Source organism: Eptatretus burgeri, chromosome 1 (genome assembly GCF_056783735.1).
Source record: "Eptatretus burgeri isolate ZD-2024b chromosome 1, Ebu_testis_v1, whole genome shotgun sequence".
Taxonomy (NCBI): domain Eukaryota; kingdom Metazoa; phylum Chordata; class Myxini; order Myxiniformes; family Myxinidae; genus Eptatretus; species Eptatretus burgeri.
In genome coordinates, this window is record NC_140961.1 from 135,403,328 (window position 1) to 135,426,556 (window position 23,229).

A 23,229-nucleotide genomic window follows, 5' to 3' on the forward strand; every position below is an offset into this window, starting at 1 on the left:
ATCCCTCCCCCTCTCTCTTCCCCACCCCTCCCTCCCCTCTCTCTACCCCACCCCTCCCTCCCCCTCTCTCTACCCCACACCTCTCCTCCTCTCTCTCTACCCCACCCCCTCTCTCCTCACCCCTCCATTCCCCCTCTCTCTTCCCCAACCCCACCCCCTCCCTTCCCCCTCTCTTCCCCACACCCTCCCCCCTCTCTCTCCCACACCCCTCCCCCTCTCTCTGCTCGTATATAATAAAATTCAAATCTCATGCATTTGAGAAAGGTCGCTTTTTTATTTGAAACAAAGCATACATTTCAACTGTTATCCCATTCTATCGATCATTCTGTTTGTGATACCATGAAACATTTGGGCAAAACAGACACCTAATGGGATTAGCTGTCTTAACAGAAATTATTTAAGACCAACACACTTGCCATGGCGGTTTCTTTGCAAAAGTGGAATTCTCCATGGACCATGATTTGCTTGGAGAGGACATGGCTAGGCAACAAGTGAGGACACGGCTTTTAGCCTCATTCCACCCATACAAAGTAAAGTAAAAAAAAAAAAAAAAAAAAAAAAAAAAACACTACAAATAAGCCTCAAACAAGGAAAAGAAAAGGACAATCCATCCATATGTACACGATGAATGAACACAGCTCTGGATCAACATCACTCGCCATCTATACCCTGGCTCCAGCTCCTATTTGCACGAGGTGCTGGTGATCCACTTCCGCTTCGTCCATCACTTCCCCACGGTGAAAGTGCTCCACTTCTACGATTCTCCTGACATTTTCCATGTTGGGGGCTATGACCAGCGCTTCCCCTCTTTTCCACATCAGAGGAACTCAAGTTAGCACTGTGTTTATGGTGCTTCTCACCGTTACCTTTGCGTTTCTTATGTCCATCAGGGCTTTTGCCGTGCTTTCCATGGGATCGCTTGGAGCTGTGCTTCTTCAGCTTGTCGTGCTTCTCTGAACTCCGGCTACGCTTTTTGCGCTTTTCTCCACCATCAATCTTTTGGGAATTTGGACTGCCGCTTCGGCTACAGCTCCGCTTCTTGCTTCGTTCATGTGAGTGGCGATGCAAACGCTTTCTCTCTTTCTCCGGGTTTTCACGAGAACAACTACGCTTTTTCGTCACCTCCACAGAACCGCTACGGCTTCGTTTATTACGATAGCCACCGTGTCTGGCATTGCGTTTCTCAATTGCCAGTGGGCTCGGGGTGTGATTGCTACCACTTCGCCTCAAGGAATTGGCAATTTTTTCATGACGAACATGCCTCTCTGGTGTCTGGCTGGGGCTGAGGCTATGTTTCTCAAGTGAGCAACTTCGGCTAACACTACGTGCGTGGTCAGGTTTTCTGTTGTGTTCGACCGAAGCACTGCGGCTTAAGCCGTGTTTAACTTGCTTTTCAACGGAGCCACTGTGGCTCTCTCTGCCTTTTCTATCACCCCGTTTTCCATCGCCAAGAACATTTTCGTCATGGCTACGACCAGCCTGAAGTGACTTGCTTGCACCTCTGCTGCGACTCCGGCTGTGCTTTTGCTCTCGACGTTCATCTTGTTCTCTCCTCATCCTCCGATCCTCCCGCCACTTGCGCTCACGGCTGCTCGAGTGTCGCCAACGCTCTACAGAATGGTTTTCACGTCTCTCATTTCTTCCCCTTTCTCTCCTCCTGTCCCTTTCTCCATTTCTCTCCCGGCTCCTGCTTCTGCTGTTCCTGCGCCGGTCACGGAGAGCACGTTCTCTCTCTCTTTCCTTTTCCCTCTCCTCGCGTTCTCTTTCGCGTTGTTTCTCCCTCTCCAACTCCCTGTCACGACGCTGGCGCTCCCGCTCTCTCTCCCTTTCCCTTTCTCTCTCACGCTCATGCTCCCTCTCCCGGTCCTGCTCTCTCCGTTGCCTTTCTCGTTCCCTTTCCAGTTCTCTATCAAAGCCCTCTTGCCGTGGAGAGCAGTGAGTGCCGAGAGAACGCTGAGGAGATCTGGAACAAGATGGAAATGCATCTCTCAATTTTACCAACTTAAAAGCAGAACAAGGAGGTGAAATAAATAAAACTCAATGACATAATTTGTCAATCACTCACAAGGACCCTTTACCTGATTAAAATATGTTAAATTTTTTGAAATGGAAAATCCAAAGCAAGCAAAAACTAGAATTCAAAGAATATGTTACCCACACATATTTGTAATATATGTTCAAGCATATATTACACTTCAATTTACATAAGATATTGATTTTAAAGATTGTAAGAAAAATTCCAGAAGTTTAGCGCTATTGAAGCAGTCTTATACACTACCTTATTTAACATGTCCATGTATTGCTAAATAAAAGGATTTTGAAAATGCAAAGAAGGCGATTTGTGTTCTATAGTGTTCAAGTATACAATTCAATTAAAGTTTGTAAAGGTCACATAAAAAAAAAAACTTAGGTCACTCGGTAGAGTGCATACCTCCGCCACGTAATGCCTGATCCACGAGAACATATCGGGCGCAATACATTTTTGAGATATCGTGCTGTACAGTATACTATACCGTTTTTAGCCGATCTCTCAATGGTGAAGAATAACTTCAAAAATTCTCGCATCTGGATTCGGATCTTAACCAAAATCAAATCAATTCGTCCATGTCACATACCCAATCTGTCCACCAAGTTTTGTCTGAATCCATCCATAACTTATTGAGATATTGGTTCACCAGTCAGTAAGTTCACGAGTCAGTAAGTGACCACTATATTCGTTATTGGTGTGTGTGTGTGTGTGTCTGTCTGTCTGTCTGTCTGTCTGTCTGTCCCGAGCATAGCTCCGTGAGTTTTGATCCGATCCTGATAAATTTTGGTGGGAGGTTTATATCATGATCTCGTTGTGTTTTCCTGAGAATGGGCGTGGTGCACCCATTATGGGCAGAGCCACGCCCAAAAAACATGTGTTTTTAGGGGGGTAGTCGATTTCAATTTGCATCTTCTCCGAGGGGGGTTGTCAAATCTGGCAGGGGTTTCGGTATTTGGTTAGCCCAATGGCACCTGCATAGCCCCACGGAGCTCGATTTTTCATTTTCGTCCTAAGGTCAAGGTCACAAGGTCACAAACTTAGAAAATTGCGAAATTTGACATGAAAATCCATCTTCTCCGAGGGGTTTGTCGAATCTGACAGGGGTTTCGGTATTTGGTTAGCCTAATGGCACGGAGCTCGATTTTTCATTTTCGTCCTAAGGTCAAGGTCACAAACTTAGAAAATTGCGAATTTTGACATAAAAATCATACGACCGCCCAAACTTTGAGAGCTCGGACGACAATATTTTTTATGGATAATATTGAGGTCATTCCCCACCTAAAGTCTTGAAACCATTTTGCTCTATCTCGAACACCTTGCCCGTGGCGCCCCCTTCAAGTTTGTTTTTACGCTGATTGCATCAAAGTATGGATAATCCGAGGAGTGCGAAATGCCATATAGCCTATATGACGTTATATTGTTCCTGGAATGTTGCAGAGGAAGTTTTGCACCAAAGGTCATAATCCTTGACCTTTGAAGCTTACAAAAGGTCAAATTTTCAAAGTTGTGGGAATCGAACCGGGTTTTCAACCTTCTTCGACGAACTAACTCCAATAAGCTATAGCACGTATCCTGTTTCCTTATTTTAATGTCCACATTGTTTTGTGACCTTTAAAGGTTATGCAAAGGTCAAATTTTGAAAGTTGTTGAACGAAACCGGGTTTTCGACATTTTGCAGCTAATAACCTGTCACCCGTACCACATCATGTTGATCATTTTTATAACTTGGTCAAACATTATCCAGAGATGCCAACTTTTGGAAATCAGAATTAGGGAGGATTTTCAACCGACACCAAATAATGTGCGCGAAGCGCACATCTCGAGCGCGGAGCGCTCGACCCTTGCGGCGGGGTCCAGGGCCCGCCTTAGGGCCCTGGAAGCTCTGGGGTTCTAGACGCTCTCTAGTGCCCTCTGAGCCCTATTTTGGAGCATTTAACATGTTAAGAATTCCCACTTTTTGAACAAAAAAAAGGGGAAAATTGTGCACTTTTTAATGTTACATGTATGTTAATATTAGTAAGTTAGGGGACAATCAAAGATTAACAAAAAGCACAAAAGAAGCAATATTTTTCTTACCTTACTGGCTGGTACTACTGCTGCTTGCTTTTTCCATGGCAGCTTTGCTGAGTGACAGCTGTGTGGCTCTTTTAGCCCTTCTGATTATGTCTTTGCTGTATTCTCTCTGGTAGCAAGGGGTGCTATGAGCTAGTTTTTCAATTAAGAGAGCTTCCAGGGTTTTGACACTCAAATTGGGACGAAATTCAGTATGATTCTTCCGTACAAGACTGAGTGCCCGCTCACATGATGCGTTCGAATGAGGAATGACCAAGATTCCCTTCATCACTTTGCTCAAATTAGGATACTTCTTGGCACCAGTGCAGGGATCTGTGAGCTGTGAAATCCGATGCCACTGCTCATCCACTCTCACTGTCTCAGTAGCAATTGTAGCTATGGAGGCGTCTGCCTGGTAGTGAGCGAATTCACTCTCAAGACTGTCTATGTCACTATCACCGCCACTGAACAGACAGGGGAATTTCTTGATGAAAAACTCTACACAGTCAAACCCCACTTCTTGGTGAAGCTTAACATCCAGCACCTGAGCATGCTTGGCTAATTCATCATCTAGCGGCCAGGTTTTGAAGATGTAATTGCAGGCTTTCACATAATATGAGCAAACTGCACTGAAGAAACCTTGGATGTCTGACTCACTCAGAGTGAAGGTGGATTTCTTGAGACTCCTTTGTTCCCTTATATACAGTTTGGCATCGTTCCCAATCATGAGGTCCTCATCATTCTTCTGATGATTTCTGTCAGAGAAGGGTAAATTTACCAGAGGAACCGATGACACCGATGGTTTCAAAAACCGTACGAAGATATCTTTCAGAAGACCATTCAATTCTCCGTGCAGGAGATGAATACAGGGTTCGTCTCTTTGGAGCAGAAGATTCCCCTTCTCAAAAAGCTTGTTAGCATATCGAAGGAAGAAACAATGGAGTTTTGTTTGTGGAGACAAGAACATCCTGTTGACACGTTTTTCTCTAGATTCCTGCACAGTGTTTGAGGAAGATGCGCTTTTAGTTGTAGAACTCGTAGTACACTTAGCCGCAGGGCGATCACACTTGCGTTTACTGCCAGCAGAAGAGGTCAGACTCGTAGTACCAGATCCAACTTTACGTTTGAGGAGAGAGCTTGAGGTAGGTGCAGCCAAGGAAGAAGACCTCTGATTCGAAGGTTTTGCTGAGCTTCTATCAAGTGATTTGGCAAAAGCAGAACTTAACTTGGGTCCTTCTTTGCCTGTAGATGGGACTATCACAGTCTTTCTCGACTCTGAAGGGATCTGCTTTGTAGATGAACGTGATGAAGGGCCGGTGATGCTACCTGCTCTCAGCATTGGTTTTGGTGCTGTCCCTGCTGTCTTCTTCGCAGCAGATACTGCAGTGGTAGTGGTGAATGCTGCTCCACTAGTGCTTGATCCTGCAGTGCCAGTACTGGCAGTAGATACAGTGCCGTCCTTCTTGCTCGTTGTTAGAGTCTTGGCTACAGTTGGTTGCATTTTTCTTCGTACTTCTTCTTTGAAGAAGAGGCGAAGTGGCTCCCACTGTTCAATCAGCCTGTCTAGGCACTGACCAAGGGACAGCCACCTTGTTGCGACATGCTTCAGAATCTTGTGTGTCGGGGCATCACAGAGTTCTTGCAGTGCTTTCACTCCTTTGACGCGTTTACTACTTTTGTCCAAGTAGTAGTAAATATCGATGAGAAAGTCATCTAATTCAATGGGTAAGGCCTGAGCCGCCTTCTTGGCCGTATTGTGCATCATATGGCAAGGGCATCCCATGATGTAGCACTCTGGATTTTGTTTGTGGATATAAGCAGCGACTCCTTTGTGCTTGCCCACCATGACAGAGGCATTATCAGCACAAAAGGAAACACAATTTCCCCACGGAATTTTCCTGTCACTGAACTCATGATCAAGCAGTTTGAAAATGTTTTCTCCAGTGGAATCTTGTTTGCACGCAGGCAAACTTAGCAAACCTTGCTTCACAATCCCAGCACTGTTGTCATAGTACGAAATCAGGACAGGATATAGCTGGGCCTCACCACTGTCATTGCTACCATCTGTAGCTAGGCTAAATGGAGCTCGTCTAGCAATATCGGCAATAGATGAAGCAGTAACATTTGACAACTCACCAATTATTGCTGAAGTTTTTGTTCTTGCACATCCATACTTTGAAGCAACTTTTGAATCTGGAAACATCTTTTGAAATAGAGGTCCAGCATGATCTGAGACTGATATGGGCAAGTTATGTTCCACAATAAATCCACTAAAGAGAAGTTCCGCTCGGGTAACATCCTCTTCCTCGCTTGTCCCTTGTTTGGTGAAATAATTCAGAAGTGTACCAGTACTCGTGCTCGAAGATCTCTCCTTTGCAATGTCTGTGTGCCGTTTGCTTCCAACGTGCTTCCGAATATCATCGCGACCTCCGTGCTCAACTGAAATATCAACGCTGCATACTGTACAATACGCATGATGAATTCCTCTTTCAGACTTTCGAATACACGGGTATTGGAGACTGTATTCGGTCTTGTACTTCTGAGACCATTTCTTGGTCTTCGTAAGTTTCTTTTCTGCCATTTCGTAATCAACATCGAGGGCTTGAAGCATCGGTAACTTCGAAGTCAATACAATATCTGATATTGTATGTGCAATACAATATCGAAGTCAATACAATTTCCCTGACAATATCTGCTGCTCTTCCTTCGCTCCAATTGGTTCTTCTGACCACGTCCTTGTTAAAGTGGACATCTCTCTGGCTGTTATCAGAGAACCACCTCACCGCCGTCGAGTCTGGCATTTCACTCAAGCCGACTGGCAGGGTCTCCGAGCAGCCATCAAACTTACAGACTGGTCTCCTATCACTACTTTCTCAAACATCAACTCATCCTGGGAATTCTTTCAAAGAAACTTGCTCTCCCTCATGCACAGATTTATCCCCTCTCGTGTTCAGTTGTCTTACCCTTCCTCCCACCTTGGTTTACTGAAGCTTGTGGCGAGGCAGTTGTCCTGAAACAACTTGCCTTTGCCTCATGGAAAGCAAACCCAACTGAGGGCAATCTCAGTTCTTTCCACAAAGCTCGGAACAAGTGTGTAGCTACCCTCAGGAGAGCCAGAAAACAACATCTTTCTCATCTCAAGTCTGAACTCTCAAACCTCTCTCCCTCCTCAAAATCCTGGTGGCGTTTAATCAAATCTGTTTCTGGTGTATGTTCCCCCTCCATCCCCTCCCTTACCTCAAATGGCCGCACTGCTGATTCCACACGTGATAAAGCTGAATGTCTAAACTCGGTGTTTGCAGCTAAATCTTGTGTCCCAAACCCATCACTATCTCTACCCACTTTACCCAGTCGCACCCAACTGTCCCTGGACTCTGTATCCTTTTCTCCTGACAAGGTGGAGAGCTTGCTTTCAAACCTCGAGTCAGATTCTGCAACCGGTCCAGACGGCATCAGCCCACGTGTCCTCAAAGCCTGCTCTTCTGCTCTTGCTCACCCTCTCTCTGTTCTATTCACCCTCTCATTTTCCCAAGGTCATCTGCCATCTGCTTGGAAATCTGCATAAAAAAGGTGCAAAAACAGATCCCTGTAACTATAGACCAATCAGCCTTCTCCCAATCATCAGCAAGGTTATGGAATCCATCATCGCTTCAGACATGAAATCCTTCCTCTTCTCCAATGGCTTGATTTCCAATCATCAATTTGGTTTCAGACCAGGTCACTCTACCCTAGATATGCTGCTACTGCTCTCCCATCAATGGATGGAGGTCCTCAATGCCAGACAGGAAATCCGAGCCGTATCCCTGGACATATCACGTGCTTTTGACACAGTCTGGCACCCTGCCCTACTCACCAAACTCTCTTCCCATGGTATTCAAGGCCATCTCCACTCATGGCTCGCAGACTTCCTCTCATGTCGCAGTCAACGTGTGGCCCTAAATGGAGTTCTTTCATCCCCTCTTCCTGTGCAGGCTGGAGTTCCTCAAGGTAGCGTTCTGGGCCCTGTTCTTTTTCTGGTTTTCATCAATGATCTCTCGGACTCTCTGGAAAATCCTCTATTTCTCTTTGCCGATGACTCCACCCTCTGCCGTACCATCTGTCATCCCTCAGACCGGCAAGCAGCAGCTTCTTCGCTCACTGCAGATCTGGATAAAATCACAAACTGGTCCAACACGTGGAACATGTCTTTCAATCCAGACAAATCTCACACTCTCACTATGTCTCTTCGAAAGGACCGTTTACAAAACCCCCATCCACTTTCTCAACAATCCTCTGGAAGAAGTCTTTTCTTTCAAGCTTCTGGGTCTCACTATCTGCCATGACCTTTCCTGGGAAAGTCACATTTCCAACCTTGCCTCAAAAGCCAGTCGCCGACTGGGAATCCTCCGTCGTGCAAAGTCCTTCCTCGGCCCTCTTGAGCTCCTGACCACTTACAAAGCTTTTGTCCGTAGCCTGATGGAGTACTGCTCTCCCCTCTGGGCTGGTGCTCCTGCCTCCCACCTTTCTCGACTTCACGCTGTCGAAACCAGGGCTTTTAAGATCATTGGCATCTCCCGCAATGAAGCTGAGTCTTTGGGCCTCTCACTCAATCACCGCAGGTTGGTCGGTGGTCTTTCTGTCTTCTACCGACTCCTCTCCAGCCTTGCCCCCCTGCTCTCTCTGCGATTTGTCCCCACCACATTTCCACAGGGCGCTCAAGGTCCGCCAACAACCCCCTTCTGGTAAAACTACCAAAATCACGAATCACTGCTCATCTTCACTCTTTCATTCCTCTTTTTTCCCGCCTTTGGAATAAACTTCCTCACTCTATTCTTTCCCATTCTTCCCTCCAGGCTTTCAAAACAGCTGTTCACCACCACCTCTTATCTTCCCCCATCCAAATCCTCGATCTTTTCTACCCCCGATAATCCACCCAAGCCCACTTCCTTCAATTCTCCTGCTTTCCTTCCTGAAAGTCCCTTTAATGTCCATCTTCCCCACGCCATGTTCCCCGTCCCATCCCCATCCCTCTCCCTTCCACATTTCACCTGTGTCTGTTCCCCAATGTTTTGTCCCTTCCACTCCCGCCCCTCTTGTCTCATGCCTCCTTGCTGTGAGTTGTGTGTTAGCTCTCATACGAGCCTCGACCAAGGTATACAAAAAAAAAAAAAAAAAAAAAAAGTCGATGTTCCACAGCTGCAGCGCGACTCGGAGAACTCTCGCGGCTGTTAAACACCGCACGGTGGTCGCGACCGCCGGGCTGGTACGGGGCCCAGCTGCATGCAGTGAGCGTATCGCATGCATATACACTGTGCATACATACCGCATGCACTGTATTGCACACATACCGCATGCACTGTATTGCACACATACCGCATGCACTGTATTGCACTCATACCGCATGCACTAAATCTCAGTGCATGATCGCATAAGCGAGATCCAGACCCAATGTTTCGCTGCTCCTCATTTGAATTTGCAATTTTTTACGTACAATTTGGAAGCAGCGAACGTTATGGAGTTACCACATGCTATACGTAGCAGACGATGCTTTTCATTCAATTCTCATATTAGTACATTCTGATTAGTGAACAGTGCAAAAATATCAAAATTTCGGGAGGATAAGGATAGTGATCGTAAGGGCGGGAGTTTGGGTGAATTTTCGGAAGCCTCCCGATGAAATCGGGAGGGTTGGCATTGCTGATTATCACATTGTCTCATCCTTGACTTCTGAAACAATCTACATCGTCAAATACCGGTCGTGAACCATTGCCGTCTCCAGACTTGTCATAGTATATAATTGGTTTTAGCCCAATCTCTCGATGGTGAAGAATCATTAAAAAAAGTTCGAGAATCCAGATAAGGATTCAGGTCTTCACCAAAACTGAATAAATTCTTCCTTGTCACACACCCAACCTGTCGACCAAATTTCATCCAAATCTGTCAACTTTTTGAGATATCCTGCACACAGACAGACAGGGGTGAAAACATAACCTTCTTCAACCTTCGGTGGCAGAGGCAGTTCATTCTGAAATTTATCGCCGTTGACAGTGTCCGTTGCATCACCATATCTAACACCTTACACATTAGTTCTTCAAGCCTGTTTCTATCCTTTATGACGTCCTTAAAAACAAGCAGCCTCATGTTTGGAATGATTTTCAATTTTGTTTGACTGCCAAGCAGGCAGAGTAAAAATATAATCTCACTCCTTTCTGCGTGTGTGAGATTGAGACAAATTGAGAGACAAAGTACTGTTAAACAGCAGGTTTGTTTTCAGATTCATATTCAAAACATAACATTCAATTAAAATTAAGTTGTTCCTCGATCATGAACAGACGTTTACAGACAGATGAATGGACCGACATGAACCGATTGCTTAACCCCGCTTTTCGCTTCGAGTGGAGTGTGTGGGGTCGTAATAAACAGAGCAAACAATTTAGGCTGAGGACTACCGGCTTCCATTCCCATCTGAGCATGGGCATAGCCACAGCAAGTACATAAAGACAAAATGTTGCTATAAACGTATTACTGTACGTTGTTATAGAAAATGCTCTTCCGCTGGTTCAGAGCTGGACTTGGATGGAAAGGATGCCAATGACAGGAAGTGAGTTAGGTTTCATGTAAGAGTTAAAGCAACGTTTTTTATGTTGCACATAAGCATATGTGTAACATGATCAAGGTTTTGAGCAATGTGAGTAGAGGTCTCAAGGTGCGACTTAAGATTTCACAAAACTACAAAAATCGTATGTCTACCTTCATAAATCCCTTTGCCATTCCGTGAAACACAGACCCTTAGAAACAAAAATAAAATCCTGAAGTTGGAATCAAATTGACGAGTAGCATTTAAAAAGCAACGACTTAATGCCAATATCTACCAAATGGGAATTTTCAGGGGTTAAACCATTTTCAGACTTATTGTACCTGGGCCGCTGATAGGCAGAAGCCTCCAACCTTGACTCGGGTTCTCCTACCATCTTTCCCGCCATCTTTGCAGAGATCCTACGTGGCCGCAACTTGAGCTTGGCATCAACTTCCTTTTGAATTGGCACAGGAATGCGTGGAAATAGAGTGGAGAACCACTCGAGCTTGGTGAGGAATGATCGCAGCATCTCCCCAATGGTCATCACACAACCGCTTCCGGCCTTCACATCGAGCTCCTGCAAGTATTCCACAGAGGGTTAAGGGATGGAGGATGACAAAAAGAGAGGGGTTGGGAGGGGGGGAGTACATTATAAACAAAGAAAATACTGAAAAGCAAATGGAACCTACAAGGTCATTACCGACAATCGCAGACACACAAGAGGAAACACAATCAGCAATGGGGGAGCAAAGACTAGTGAAACTTTCTTCGCCGAACGAGGCAGGGAGACATCGCAAGGTGGGGGAGGGGGTGGAAGGAGGGGGTAGGGAGGGAAGGGAAGGGGTTTTAATGGGGCAGCATGGATCAGCCTGCTTCGAGACCACCCCAAGCCTGCCGTGCCGAGTTTGGCTCCGGAAAAGGCCTCGCCTGCTTATAGACAGAGCAGGGGGTCGGGGAAGCGGGACTGGATGTCCTCCCTGCTCTCGTTCCGGCAGAAACACCAGCTCAAGCGTCACTTGCTGCTACACGCGCCAACGGCGTCTTCACAGCACCTGTGGAAGGCCGGGCGCACAGCCAGCCCACAAAAGGCAACCACACCCCTGCAGGCATGATGAACACTGTGTGCTCTGCCCATTGGACTGAACTTGATCATGACAATTGCTGCATTACTGTTACTACAGTTATTGCTGTCACTCAATCACCCTTTACCCCAATTAGAACAAAGATGCTTCCTCTGTCCACCGTTATAATGCTTATATACACATGCTTCCACAAAAAAAACTGTTCAACCTACCCAGGTGAATGGCAGCAGCCATTCACTAACACATGACCTTACTTCCTATTGTCTAGACCAGCCCAAACAAATCTCTGGAATACAAATAGCTTACTCGGGTTTGAACCCCTCCGGTACACAGTAGTCATTAAAAGGTTGTTTTTAACATTAAATGAAGGCTTATTAATGAGCTTGCATATAAATCACAGGGCTGACACAGCCATTGTCTGACAGTGTACTTTTTAGAGAAATTAAAAGGATGAAAGTAGCAAATAGAAAAAAAAACACGATGGGTGATCAGTTCGTTTGTGGCCCACCAAGGAAAACACTTACACAATCACTTTTATTTGACAACAATCACACTGGAAATTCACTTCATCCATCAGTCCTCCAGCTTGGCTAAGCCCATTCTGTAGAACTCCTTGTCCTGCACCTCTCCAACTGCCATCACATCCTTGTCATTATCAGAGTTGTTCCACTGCAGAGCTTCTTTCAGGTGAGGGAACAAACAGAAGTCAGACGCGGCTAGATCTAGTGAGTAGGGTGGGTTTGGCGGAAGTTCATACCCACAGTTAGCAGCAGTAGCTGCTGAAAGTGGGGCTGTGTGGAGAGGCGTTGTCCTGGAGAAGCAGCACACCTCGGGTCAGTTTTCCTCGACTCTTTTGCTTGATTGCATCATGCAATTTCAAAGTAATACTCCTTGTTAATTGTATTTCCCTTTTCTTAGAAGTCAACCATTATCACACCATCACAATCTCAAAACACAATGGTCATGACCTTTCCTCTTGAACATCTGAGAGGGTGGAGACATTGTGTTTCCAGTGCATGCTTTGTTGTTTGGTAACAGAATCAAAGTGAACAGATGTCTCGGCCGGTGTGACAATCCACTGGAGGTGGTCATCTGTATCAGCATGAAAACGGTCCACAGCTCACAGGAAACATGCAGGCGAGCTCTTTCCTGGTCCACTGTCAGCATTCGGGGGAACCCACCATGGTGACACCTTTGCCATGCCAAATTTGTCTGTGAGGATTGATTGAACCGAACCAAACCCAACACCGATTGTCTCAGCTACATGCCTGATGGTTGCTAGTCTGTCTTTCAATCACGACTTCATGCACCTGGTCCACAATGTCTGGTGTTGCCATCTCAACAGGACGATCTAATCTATGTTCCTCTTCGGTGCTTGCTCTGCCACCCTTGAACTCAGTTACCCAGTTCTTTACCATGGAATATGAAGGAGCATCAACTCCCTGTCACAACCATATCCATCGATCTTTGCTTGGGAGGCAAGCCTTTCTTGTGCAGGTGCTTTATTAAAGTTCTTAGCTCTGGTTTCTCCATTTTGACTGAATTTTGGGATGGTTCCCTACTTCATTCCATGCTCTGGAAAAAATTGAGAGCATAAATATGGAATTAGTAAGACATCATAATAGCAAGGATAGATCTTTATATTCAATAACCTCCATCATCCTACCGTGTCTACAAGTAGGTTGGGCAACAAACAAAGTGATCACCACTTGAATATGGTTATATGGGGTTGAAACCCTGGTTCCCTCCATCACAAAACAGGGTTTAATTTAATAACGGGTCATCAATATTATTTCTCACAAGCCACAAATGATTGTAAAAATGACAGTGAAACTGATAAAGACTCTCACCATTCACTGAGGGTTGTATGACAACAAAGTTTGTTTGATCGTTCACATTAAATTTGACAAAAGCACCAAAGGAAATGAAGGAAGGGGCAGGAGGGGATTTGGAGCAGAAATAAATAAAGAAATAAATAAATGAAGCTATGCAGGTAAAGAGGTTCAAGGTTGGGAAGGGTTTTATTTATTATTATTAAGTCGTGCTCACATACCTCCTCATCATCAAGATAAGCCTCGAACCAGTCCCACAGGTCAGGTGGGGGTTGAGTGTACCTGAGGAAAACAAAAAACAAAACATATTGTCATGTAATGCCTTGGTTTGATCTGAAGGTCGGCTGTCAAGGCTCACTTTGGTATCATCACTTATCCTGAGGGGACTAGTAGTTATCGTGGGCCCCCAGAATGACCCCAAGTCAGGGAAATAATTTAAAAGAGACCATGTGACTGTTGGATCGAAGCTACACCACAATCAATGCTTGCAGATGGGTACCTGACTTATCGAACAGCAAATGGATGGAGCAAACATTGATACAATGGCCTGGCAGCAAAGCACCAAGTTTATAATGAGGTTGAGAATCAAAAAAAAGACAAAATAAAATAATAATAAAGACACGTGCTTTATAACTGTGGCCAGTTGTGGCCACGGCCCAAGCTGTCCCGCTTTGATCAGACACATGACCCATGACGTCCTCTTTCTGAGACTAAATTCAGAATGGGTAGTCGGCTGCCAGATTAAGAAAAATATGGCTGCTCGAACGTGACTGATGTTTAAATGGTATGTATGTATGTATGTATGTATGTATGTATGTATGTATGTATGTATGTATATCTTCTTCTTCTTCTTTCGGCTGCTCCCGTTAGGGGTCGCCACAGTGGATCATCCGTATGATCCGCATAGTGATTTGGCACATGTTTTACGCTGGATGCCCTTCCTGACGCAACCCTGATCGCCTCTTACGACACAGGGATATGGTACACCTATTTTAACCGGGGTATACACCGGCCCAGTACACTGGTACTCATTTCGCAGACCTCGGAAGGATGACAGGCTGAGTCAACCCCCTGGTGTATTAAATCAGTGTCCCAACGGGGCTTGAACTCAGGACCTTTTGGATCCCAAGCCACTGCTCTAACCACTGCACCAACACCAGGCTTGCTATGTATGTATGTATGTGTGTATATATATATATATATATATATATATATATATATATATATATATATATATATATATATATATATATATATATATATATATATATATATCAAACGATATTCCCCAAGGTGAGTTAATAGTGCGTATGAAGTTTCGCATTAAGCTATCAAGCCATTCTGGAGAAGATAAAATTTTAAGGTTTATTCGTCAACAACAAAAAATATATGGCTGCCAGACCATGCGACCTATGACATCTAAATGTACAACCTATATTCCCCAATGCTCGTCGATCATGTCTGAAGTTTTGCATCGATCTCGTCAGCTGTTATGAAGATTTTTAAATTTTCAATCCAATATGGCTGCCAAACCACATGACTGATGACGTCATAAATGAAATTATTTGGACTAAATTTATCCGTGGATTACCCGCAATAATTTTCGTATTGCTCAGATAAGGATTTTGACGCATCCATTTATAGTGGGTACACCACTTCACCGATGACATCATTGCTATCAACATTTATTCCCCACACGTCTAAACAGCAGCGGAAGCATAATATACAATAATAATCCTAACAAAATCAAGAGTCAGAATGGCTTGGTTCCCTAAAAATCTGAACGGCCATTCCTAAAATTGCAAGCTTCATTCACAAGCAATAACAGGCAGGCAGAATGGCCTAGGCCATCGAGGTACGCACACACGTACACACGCGTGCGCGTACGCACACGCCTCCAAAGCTGTTTAGCCTGGTTTTGAATCATCAAATTGTCACTGTTGACTAAACTATCAACAGTCATGCACCTATAACCTATAGTGGTCACCTATAACCACTCGTGAGCTTTTCTGAACTCACAAAACCCAACCCCACTTCTTCCGCCTGTCCCTCATCCTCACATACAGCAGTCCATCTGTACCCCTCTGTTATTCTGTTAATCTCTCAATTAACATCTCTCCGATGTTAATGGCCCGATTTCTCAATAGTAAAGAATCACTTTTAAAATTTTCTAGTAGTCGGATCCGGATCTTCACCAAAATCTAATCAGTTCGTCCTTGTCACACACCAAACCTGTCCACAAAATTTCATCCAGATCCGTCCACAACTTTTTGAGATATCCTGTACACAGACAGAAATGGGTGAAAACATAACCTCCTTCACCTTCGGTGGCAAAGGTAATAAACTCATGTCAGAACAGCTGTACACGCAACGACACAACAGAGTTTATAAATGTAACCCGCTGGCACATCTGCAAAAACTATGATGTTCCAATTCCAGAAAATGTGGGAACATGAACCAAAAGTAATCACTGAAAACATTTAAGTACCTTCCGCTCACGTACGACATAATGATCTCATCGAGCGTGAACATGGAAAACAAAACGTTGCGACCAGATATCATACTTGGGTACAAAAAAACACAAGATAAGAAGGCATTGCTGATTGAGGTGTTCATAGCAGTGATTTTGGACAAAACGATGCAGAAATCAAGATAATGACCAAATACCAACACCTCAAAAATGAAGTGAGAAGATCCTGGAAGCTGAAGAATGCCAAAGTTGTACCAGTGATAGATAGAGCTACAGGAATGATGACAAAGAACCTCACAGAGATATTGAACATAGGGGCAATACCCCTGGGCACTCACCGGGTAGTGGCTGGATAAGATAACCAGGCAACCACTGGTAGGCATGGATGACCCACAAAGTATATAATGGAGAAGAAAATAAATACCGATGGATATATATTTTTAATGCCATGAACAAACCTTGGTACATCATGGGTGATAATGGTTGTGATCAAGTTTCATCGACATTGTGCTTGTGGTTTCAGAAAAAAAAGCAAATACATATTTTAGTATAGGGGGAAATCCCCCCCCCCCCCCCGAGAGCCAGATTTTTCTAATGTCATGAACAAACATTGGTGCGTCATGGGTGATGAAGGTAGTCGTGAAGTTTCATCGGAATTGTGTGCATCATTCGAGAAGAAAGCAAATATCTTTTTGGGGAGGCAACCCACTCCTCCCCCCTCCCCCCATAAAGTCCCCCCTTTTTTAATGCCATCACGGGTGATGAAGGTTGTGATCAAATTTTATTGAAATCGTATCTATAGTTTCTGAGAAGTTGCAAGTATTTGTGGACGGATGGACGAACGACGTGGCTTCCCATAAGATCCCTGGAACTACTTTACAGGTGAGCAAAAAAAAACATTCCTGGGAATATTATTACAAACGAACTACAGTTTGAAGCTGTCCAGGGCTCAGCGACGATCCTGAAGCGAGACCTCGGCACAAAACTTTGAGAACCGAAAACTTCACAGCTTGGTCCATGAATTGTGACCCTTACTGAAATGAAGGTGGATTCTTTGAGCCCACCCTGGGAGGGAACTCCATTCCACATATGTAGATTGTCTGTCTGTCTGTCTCTCTCTCTCTCTATCAAGAAGTTTAAGGAGCTGTCCATATAAGTCCGAGATAGAATTGTGAGGAGGTATAGAATCTGGGGAAGGGAACAAAGCCATTTCTAGGGTGTTGAAAGTTCCCAAGAGTACAGTGAGCTCCATCATTTGGAAATGGAAAGAATATGGAAATACCCAGACTGTCAGTTAAAAGCTCGATGTGGTAAATTTAAATACTCATTAAGGCATATAAAATGAACGATTAAAATTGATGGTTACACGTTATAAGTTTTGTTTAACATACATCAGTAAAGTGTAATATAAATGGCTTGATGCAATGACCTAATTATGACTGTCGGTGACTGTATTGCACTGTAAACTGCTTGGTAAGATTCCTGAAGGTGCTGGAACGTTCTCAGACAAAACCTCCAGTATAGACTAGAATTGTATTTGCGAGAAGACATGGGATTATTCTGTTACTATATAAATCCACGAGAGCGAGGTGTGGGAAGAGTGATATGTGACCAGTTGTGTTTCTATCCGTGCTAAATTTAACTCCGAGTGAACGAAGTGTTAATGTCCAAAGCAGTTTTTAAAACGTGGAGCCGATCGCAATGAGGTCGTTTAAAATTCATAAAGATTGCGTACCGGGAAATAATTTATTTGAGCTCTTCAAATCAACCTTATGGACAGCCATCGTACATCATGGACATCATGACGTACAGGACATCATGACGGGAATTGAAGGATCGACAACCCGAAGGATAAGGTGAACACGCGTGATTTGTGCCAGCAGGACTGGGACGATGGGCGGCAAAAACAACTACTGGCAGGAATCGGAGTTGGACATCACATGTAATGGTAAACTTCCTCATTTGACTTTGTATATATTTGTTCGAAATACAAGTTTCAAAAACGTTATGCTGTTGATGTGCTCATTGTAATGCCACTCAGAAGTCACAGACACCTACTGACAAAGATCCTATTTGAGTGGTAGCTGACCTGTACGTTCATCCAGACTCGGGAAGCTCAAAGTTTGGTTGTATTCGTTAGAGGACGCGCTGAGTCCAGAACAATGAACCACATACGCACACCAAAGGGAAGGAAACCCCAAAGGTGTGCGAGTATCTCAGCACCTCCGACACAGACTCTTCCTAGAGCTGGCCATCCAACCAAACAGAGCAACTGGGCAAGAAGGACCTTGGTCAGGGAAGTGAACACGAACGCAATGGCCACTCTGACAGAACTACAGAATTACTTGGCTGAGATGGGAGAACCTGAAAAAAGGACAACAATCTCTGTAGCACTTCACAAATCTAGGCTTTATGGGAGAGTGACCAGACAGAAGCCACTCCTGAGAAAAAGGCAAATGACAGCACGACCTGAGTTCACAAAAAGGCACGTGACAGACTCTTGAGAGCATGAAGCATAAGATTGTGGTTTGATGAGACTAAAATTAAACTTTTTTGCCTGAATGCAAAGAGATACGTCTGGTGGAGACCAAGCACATGTCATCACCCATCTAACACCATCCCGACCGTGAAGTGTGGTGGTGGCAGCATCAAGCTATGGGGATGCTTTTTAGTGGCACGTACTGGGAAGACTTGTAGGGTTACAGTGAACAATTAATGGAGCCAAATACAGGGAAATCCTTGAGAGGAACTTGCTTCAGAGCGCAAAAGACCTGAGACTGCAGCGAAAATTTACGTTCCATCAGGACAATGAACCCAAGCATAAAGCCAAAGCAACACGAGAATGGTTCCAGAACAAGAACATGAAAGTCCTTCAGTGGCCCAGCCAAAGTCCAGACTTTAATTCCATTGAGAATCTGTGGAAAGACTAGAAGATTGCTCTTCACCAACACTCCCCATCCAACTTGATAGAGCTTGAGCAAATCTGAAAGGAAAAAAAACAGAAATAGGAGAAAAATCCCCAAATCCAGATGTGCAACACTGATACAGACATACCCAAGAACACTCAAAGCTGTAATCACTGCCAAAGGCGCTTCTCCAAAGTATTGACTTGGGGGTTGAATATTTATTGACGCAAGCTGTTTAAGCTTTTCATTTTCAATGAATTTGTAAAAATTTCTGAAAACATGTTTTCACTTTGTCAGTATGGGGTATTCTGTGTAGATTGGTGACAAAAATTTAAGTTTAATCCATTTTAAATTGAGGCTGCAACACAGCAAAATGTGACAAAAGTCAAGGGGTGTGAATACTTTCCGAAAGCACTGTATGTATACATCAAGAAGTGCGTTTGTTTGACTTCTATGGACTCCTGGAGCTGCTGGATGGAATGAGTGGAAAATTGGTGGTTGCATTCATCAGGGGGTGTGCCCAGGAAGGTTTTGTAGGTTAAAAAAAATAAAAATGCAATCATCCACGATGCCAAACACATTTTAATACTAACATGATAAGAGAATAAAACAGATGTTGGCCGAGCATGACGAACATACCTACTTGGCAAAAAAACAAACAAAAAAACAACATCCGTAATGGAAGTCCGTATTATAAGTGATAATAAGGCAGATACGCAGAACTTTGAAATTCAACGTACGACTTGGGAAGAGTCTGCGAGCAGCAAATTTGATTGCTTCTGATGATGCAAGATGGGGGGAATCATTTTGTCCCAAGTATAGTACTGAAAAACAGAAGGTTCTGGTGTTCAAGTGTAAAATTAAATTGATACAAGATTATGATTTTAAAGGCTGTATCGAAAAAACATTTTTGGAAGTTTACCGGCATTGAAAGCAGCATCTTTTACACCACGTTATTTAACACATTACATTAGTTTTCCATGACTGTTGGTTCTTCATGACGTCACTAAAAACAGTGAGTAATGATTTTAAATTAGTTTTGACCGTCAGACAGGCAGAGTAAAATAATTACCTTGCTCCTCTCTGCACATGTGTGATGGGGACGAGATTTCGTACAATTTTCCAAATTTAGTGGTAAAGTCCTACTGAACTGCAGGTTCGTGTTCTGATTCGCATTCAAAATATAACATTCAATTGAAATTATGTATCTCCTCAATTAATAATTTGACGTCTTTCGACAGACAGATAGAGACAAAGTGAACCAATTGCTTCATCCCGCTTTTCGCTTCGCACGCGCAGGGTAATTTGCAAAGGAATTCCTATGATAAAAGAGTTGCATAACGACATCTTGCTGAAGTAAGAGATCTCTAAAGCGGAATGAAACCTCCATAAACTGATTATGGTAATAGCACACGAACAGTGAGGTTTGACTGCTGCATGATCAAACTAACTTGCCTTCCCCCTTCAATAAAAGATGGAGGAATTACCTTTTCTTTATTTTTTAATGGAGATCACCCCAAACAAGGCATAAAGCCACTCTCAGAAAGGGGCTAAAGGAAGGTTAAAGATAAGGACAAAGCAAAACAAAACAAAGAGAAAAAACATCCAAAACACAGGAAGTAGCAGGTCTTATAAAATGCGATGTAAGAAGTAGGAATTGACCAAAACGATCTCAGAGCAAATAAACTGGGTTGATTGCCATTACCTTTTCGGTAACAAGAACTGAAATAATTTGAAACTTAGCCAGACAACAGCATCTTCATTTCGAAGAATACAGCAAGTGGTGGATCATGATCTATTGGCAGTGGTAAATAGGTTCGATGGCATTTAAAAACATTCCAAAGTGGAGCAATTGGGTTCAAGTACGGATTTTAAGCTTGACAAAGCAGAGTTGCAATTCTGTTATCCTCACACAAATTCTGAAGAGATCGGCAGTACAGCAGATTTTGTTGACGTGCTGACAGATGCAAGGGCCTTATAGTGGTATCGCATCTTCAACTGTTGAACAAGGCATCACTTTGAAAATACAAGTGGCAATATTTTTCAAAACATAAAAAAATTAAAATCAAATATAATAATAATAAAAAACAACAATTTGATTCACATACATTTCTCTTGTACAAAATGGATGTTGGACATCTTGACTGCAAATAATAGATTAAAATTACAAAATGAATTGGTAGTTCATACCAATCTCCATTAAAGTGTGTGTGTGTGTGTGTGTGTGTGTGTGTGTGTGTGTGTGTGTGTGTGTGTGTGTGTGTGTGTGTGTGTGTGTGTGTGTGTGTGTGTGTGTGTGTGTGTGTGTGTGTGTGTGTGTGTGTGTGTGTGTGTGTGTGTGTGTGTGTGTGTGTGTGTGTGTGTGTGTGTGTGTGTGTGTGTGTGTGTGTGTGTGTGTGTGTGTGTGTGTGTGTGTGTGTACAGTGGGGAGAACAAGTATTTGATACACTGCCGATTTTGCAGGTTTTCCCACTTACAAAGCACGTAGAGGTCTGTAATTTTTATCAAAGGTACACTTCAACTGTGAAAGATGGAATCCAAAACAAAAATCCTGAAAATCACATTGTATGATTTGAAAATAATTAATTTGCATTTTATTGCATGAAATAAGTATTTGATACATCAGAAAAACAGAACTTAATATTTGGTACAGAAACCTTTGTTTGCAATTACAGAGATCAGACGTTTACTGTAGTTCTGAACCAGGTTTGCACAGACTGCAGCAGGGATTTTGGCCCACTCCTCCATACAGATCTTCTCCAGATCCTTCAGGTTTCGGGGCTGTCAGTGGGCAACACAGACTTTCAGCTCCATCCAAAGATTTTCTTTTGGGTTCAGGTCTGGAGACTGACGAGGCCACGACAGGACCTTGAGATGCTTCTTACGGAGCCACTCCTTAGTTGCCCTGGCTGTGTGTTTCGGGTCGTTGTCATGCTGGAAGACCCAGCCACGCCCCATCTTCAATGCTTTTGTTGAGCGAAGGAGGTTGTTGGCCAAGATCTCGCGATACATGGCTCCATCAATCCTCCTCTCAATACGGTGCAGTCGTCCTGTCCCCTTTGCAGAAAAGCATCTCCAAAGAATGATGTTTCCACCTCCATGCTTCACGGTTGGGATGGTGTTCTTGGGGTTGTACTCATCCTTCTTCTTCCTCCAAACACGGTGAGTGGAGTTTAAACAAAAAAGCTCTATTTTGGTCTCATCAGACCACATGACCTTCTCCCATTCCTCCTCTGGATCATCCAGATGGTCATTGGCAAACTTCAGACGGGCCTGGACATGCGCTGGCTTGAGCAGAGGGACCTTGCGTGCGCTGCAGGATTTTAATTCATGACGGCGTAGTGTGTTACTTATGGTTTTCTTTGATACTGTGGTCCCAGCTCTCTTCAGGTCATTGACCAGGTCCTGCCGTGTAGTTCTGGGCTGATCCCTCACCTCTCATGATCATTGAGGCTCCACGAGGTGAGATCTTGCATGGAGCCCCAGACCAAGGGAGATTGACTGTTATCTTGAACTTCTTCCATTTTCTAATAATTGCACCAACAGTTGTTGCCTTCTCACCAAGCTGCTTGCCTATTGTCCTGTAGCCCATCCCAGCCTTGTGCAAGTCTACAATTTTGTCCCTGATGTCCTCAGACAGCTCTCTGGTCTTCCCCATTGTGGAGAGGTTGGAGTCTGATTGATCGAGTGTGGACAGCTGTCTTTTATGCAGATAACGAGTTCAAACAGGTGCAGTTAATGCAGGTAATGAGTGGAGAATGGGAGGGCTTCTTAAAGACAAAACTAACAGGTCTGTGAGAGCCAGAATTCTTACTGGTTGGTAGGTGATCAAATACTTGTTCTCCCCAGTGTGTGTGTGTGTGTGTGTGTGTGTGTGTGTGTGTGTGTGTGTGTGTGTGTGTGTGTGTGCGTGCGTGCGTGCGTGCGTGCGTGCGTGCGTGCGTGCGTGCGTGCGTGCGTGTGTATATCTTCTTCTTCTTCTTTCAGCTGCTCCCGTTAGGGGTTGCCACAGCGGATCATCCGTATGATCCGCATAGTGATTTGGCACATGTTTTACGCCGGATGCCCTTCCTGACGCAACCCTGGTCACCTCTTACGACACAGGGATATGGTACACCTATTTTAACCGGGGTATACACCGGCCCAGTATACTGGTACTCATTTTGCCGACCTCGGAAGGATGATAGGCTGAGTCAACCCCCTAGTGTATTAATTCAGTGGCCCAACGGGGCTCGAACTCAGGACCTCTTGGATCCCAAGCTGCTGCCCTAACCACTGCGCCAACACCAGGCGTTATATATA

General features: G+C 44.2%; 1 protein-coding gene across 13 annotated transcripts in view; it reads right to left on the bottom strand.

Moving 5' to 3' along the window:
* Positions 1-254: 254 nt before the first annotated feature.
* LOC147035500 (uncharacterized) overlaps positions 255-23,229 on the bottom strand; it is a 59,352-nt gene continuing 36,377 nt past the window's right edge. For 9 of the 13 annotated variants that reach the window (XM_085899391.1, XM_085899374.1, XM_085899468.1 and 6 more), the window contains 3 exons: positions 13,773-13,833; positions 10,979-11,214; positions 255-1,963 (listed from right to left, as the gene is read on the bottom strand). In XM_085899391.1, coding sequence (XP_085755517.1) covers positions 652-1,963; positions 10,979-11,214; positions 13,773-13,833 — 1,609 coding nt within the window. In that variant the 3' untranslated portion in view covers positions 255-651. Of the gene's footprint in view, positions 1,964-10,978; positions 11,215-13,772; positions 13,834-20,839; positions 20,926-23,229 lie in introns of all 13 variants that reach the window. The other 4 variants (XM_085899447.1, XM_085899456.1, XM_085899463.1 and 1 more) reach the window with 1 other exon arrangement.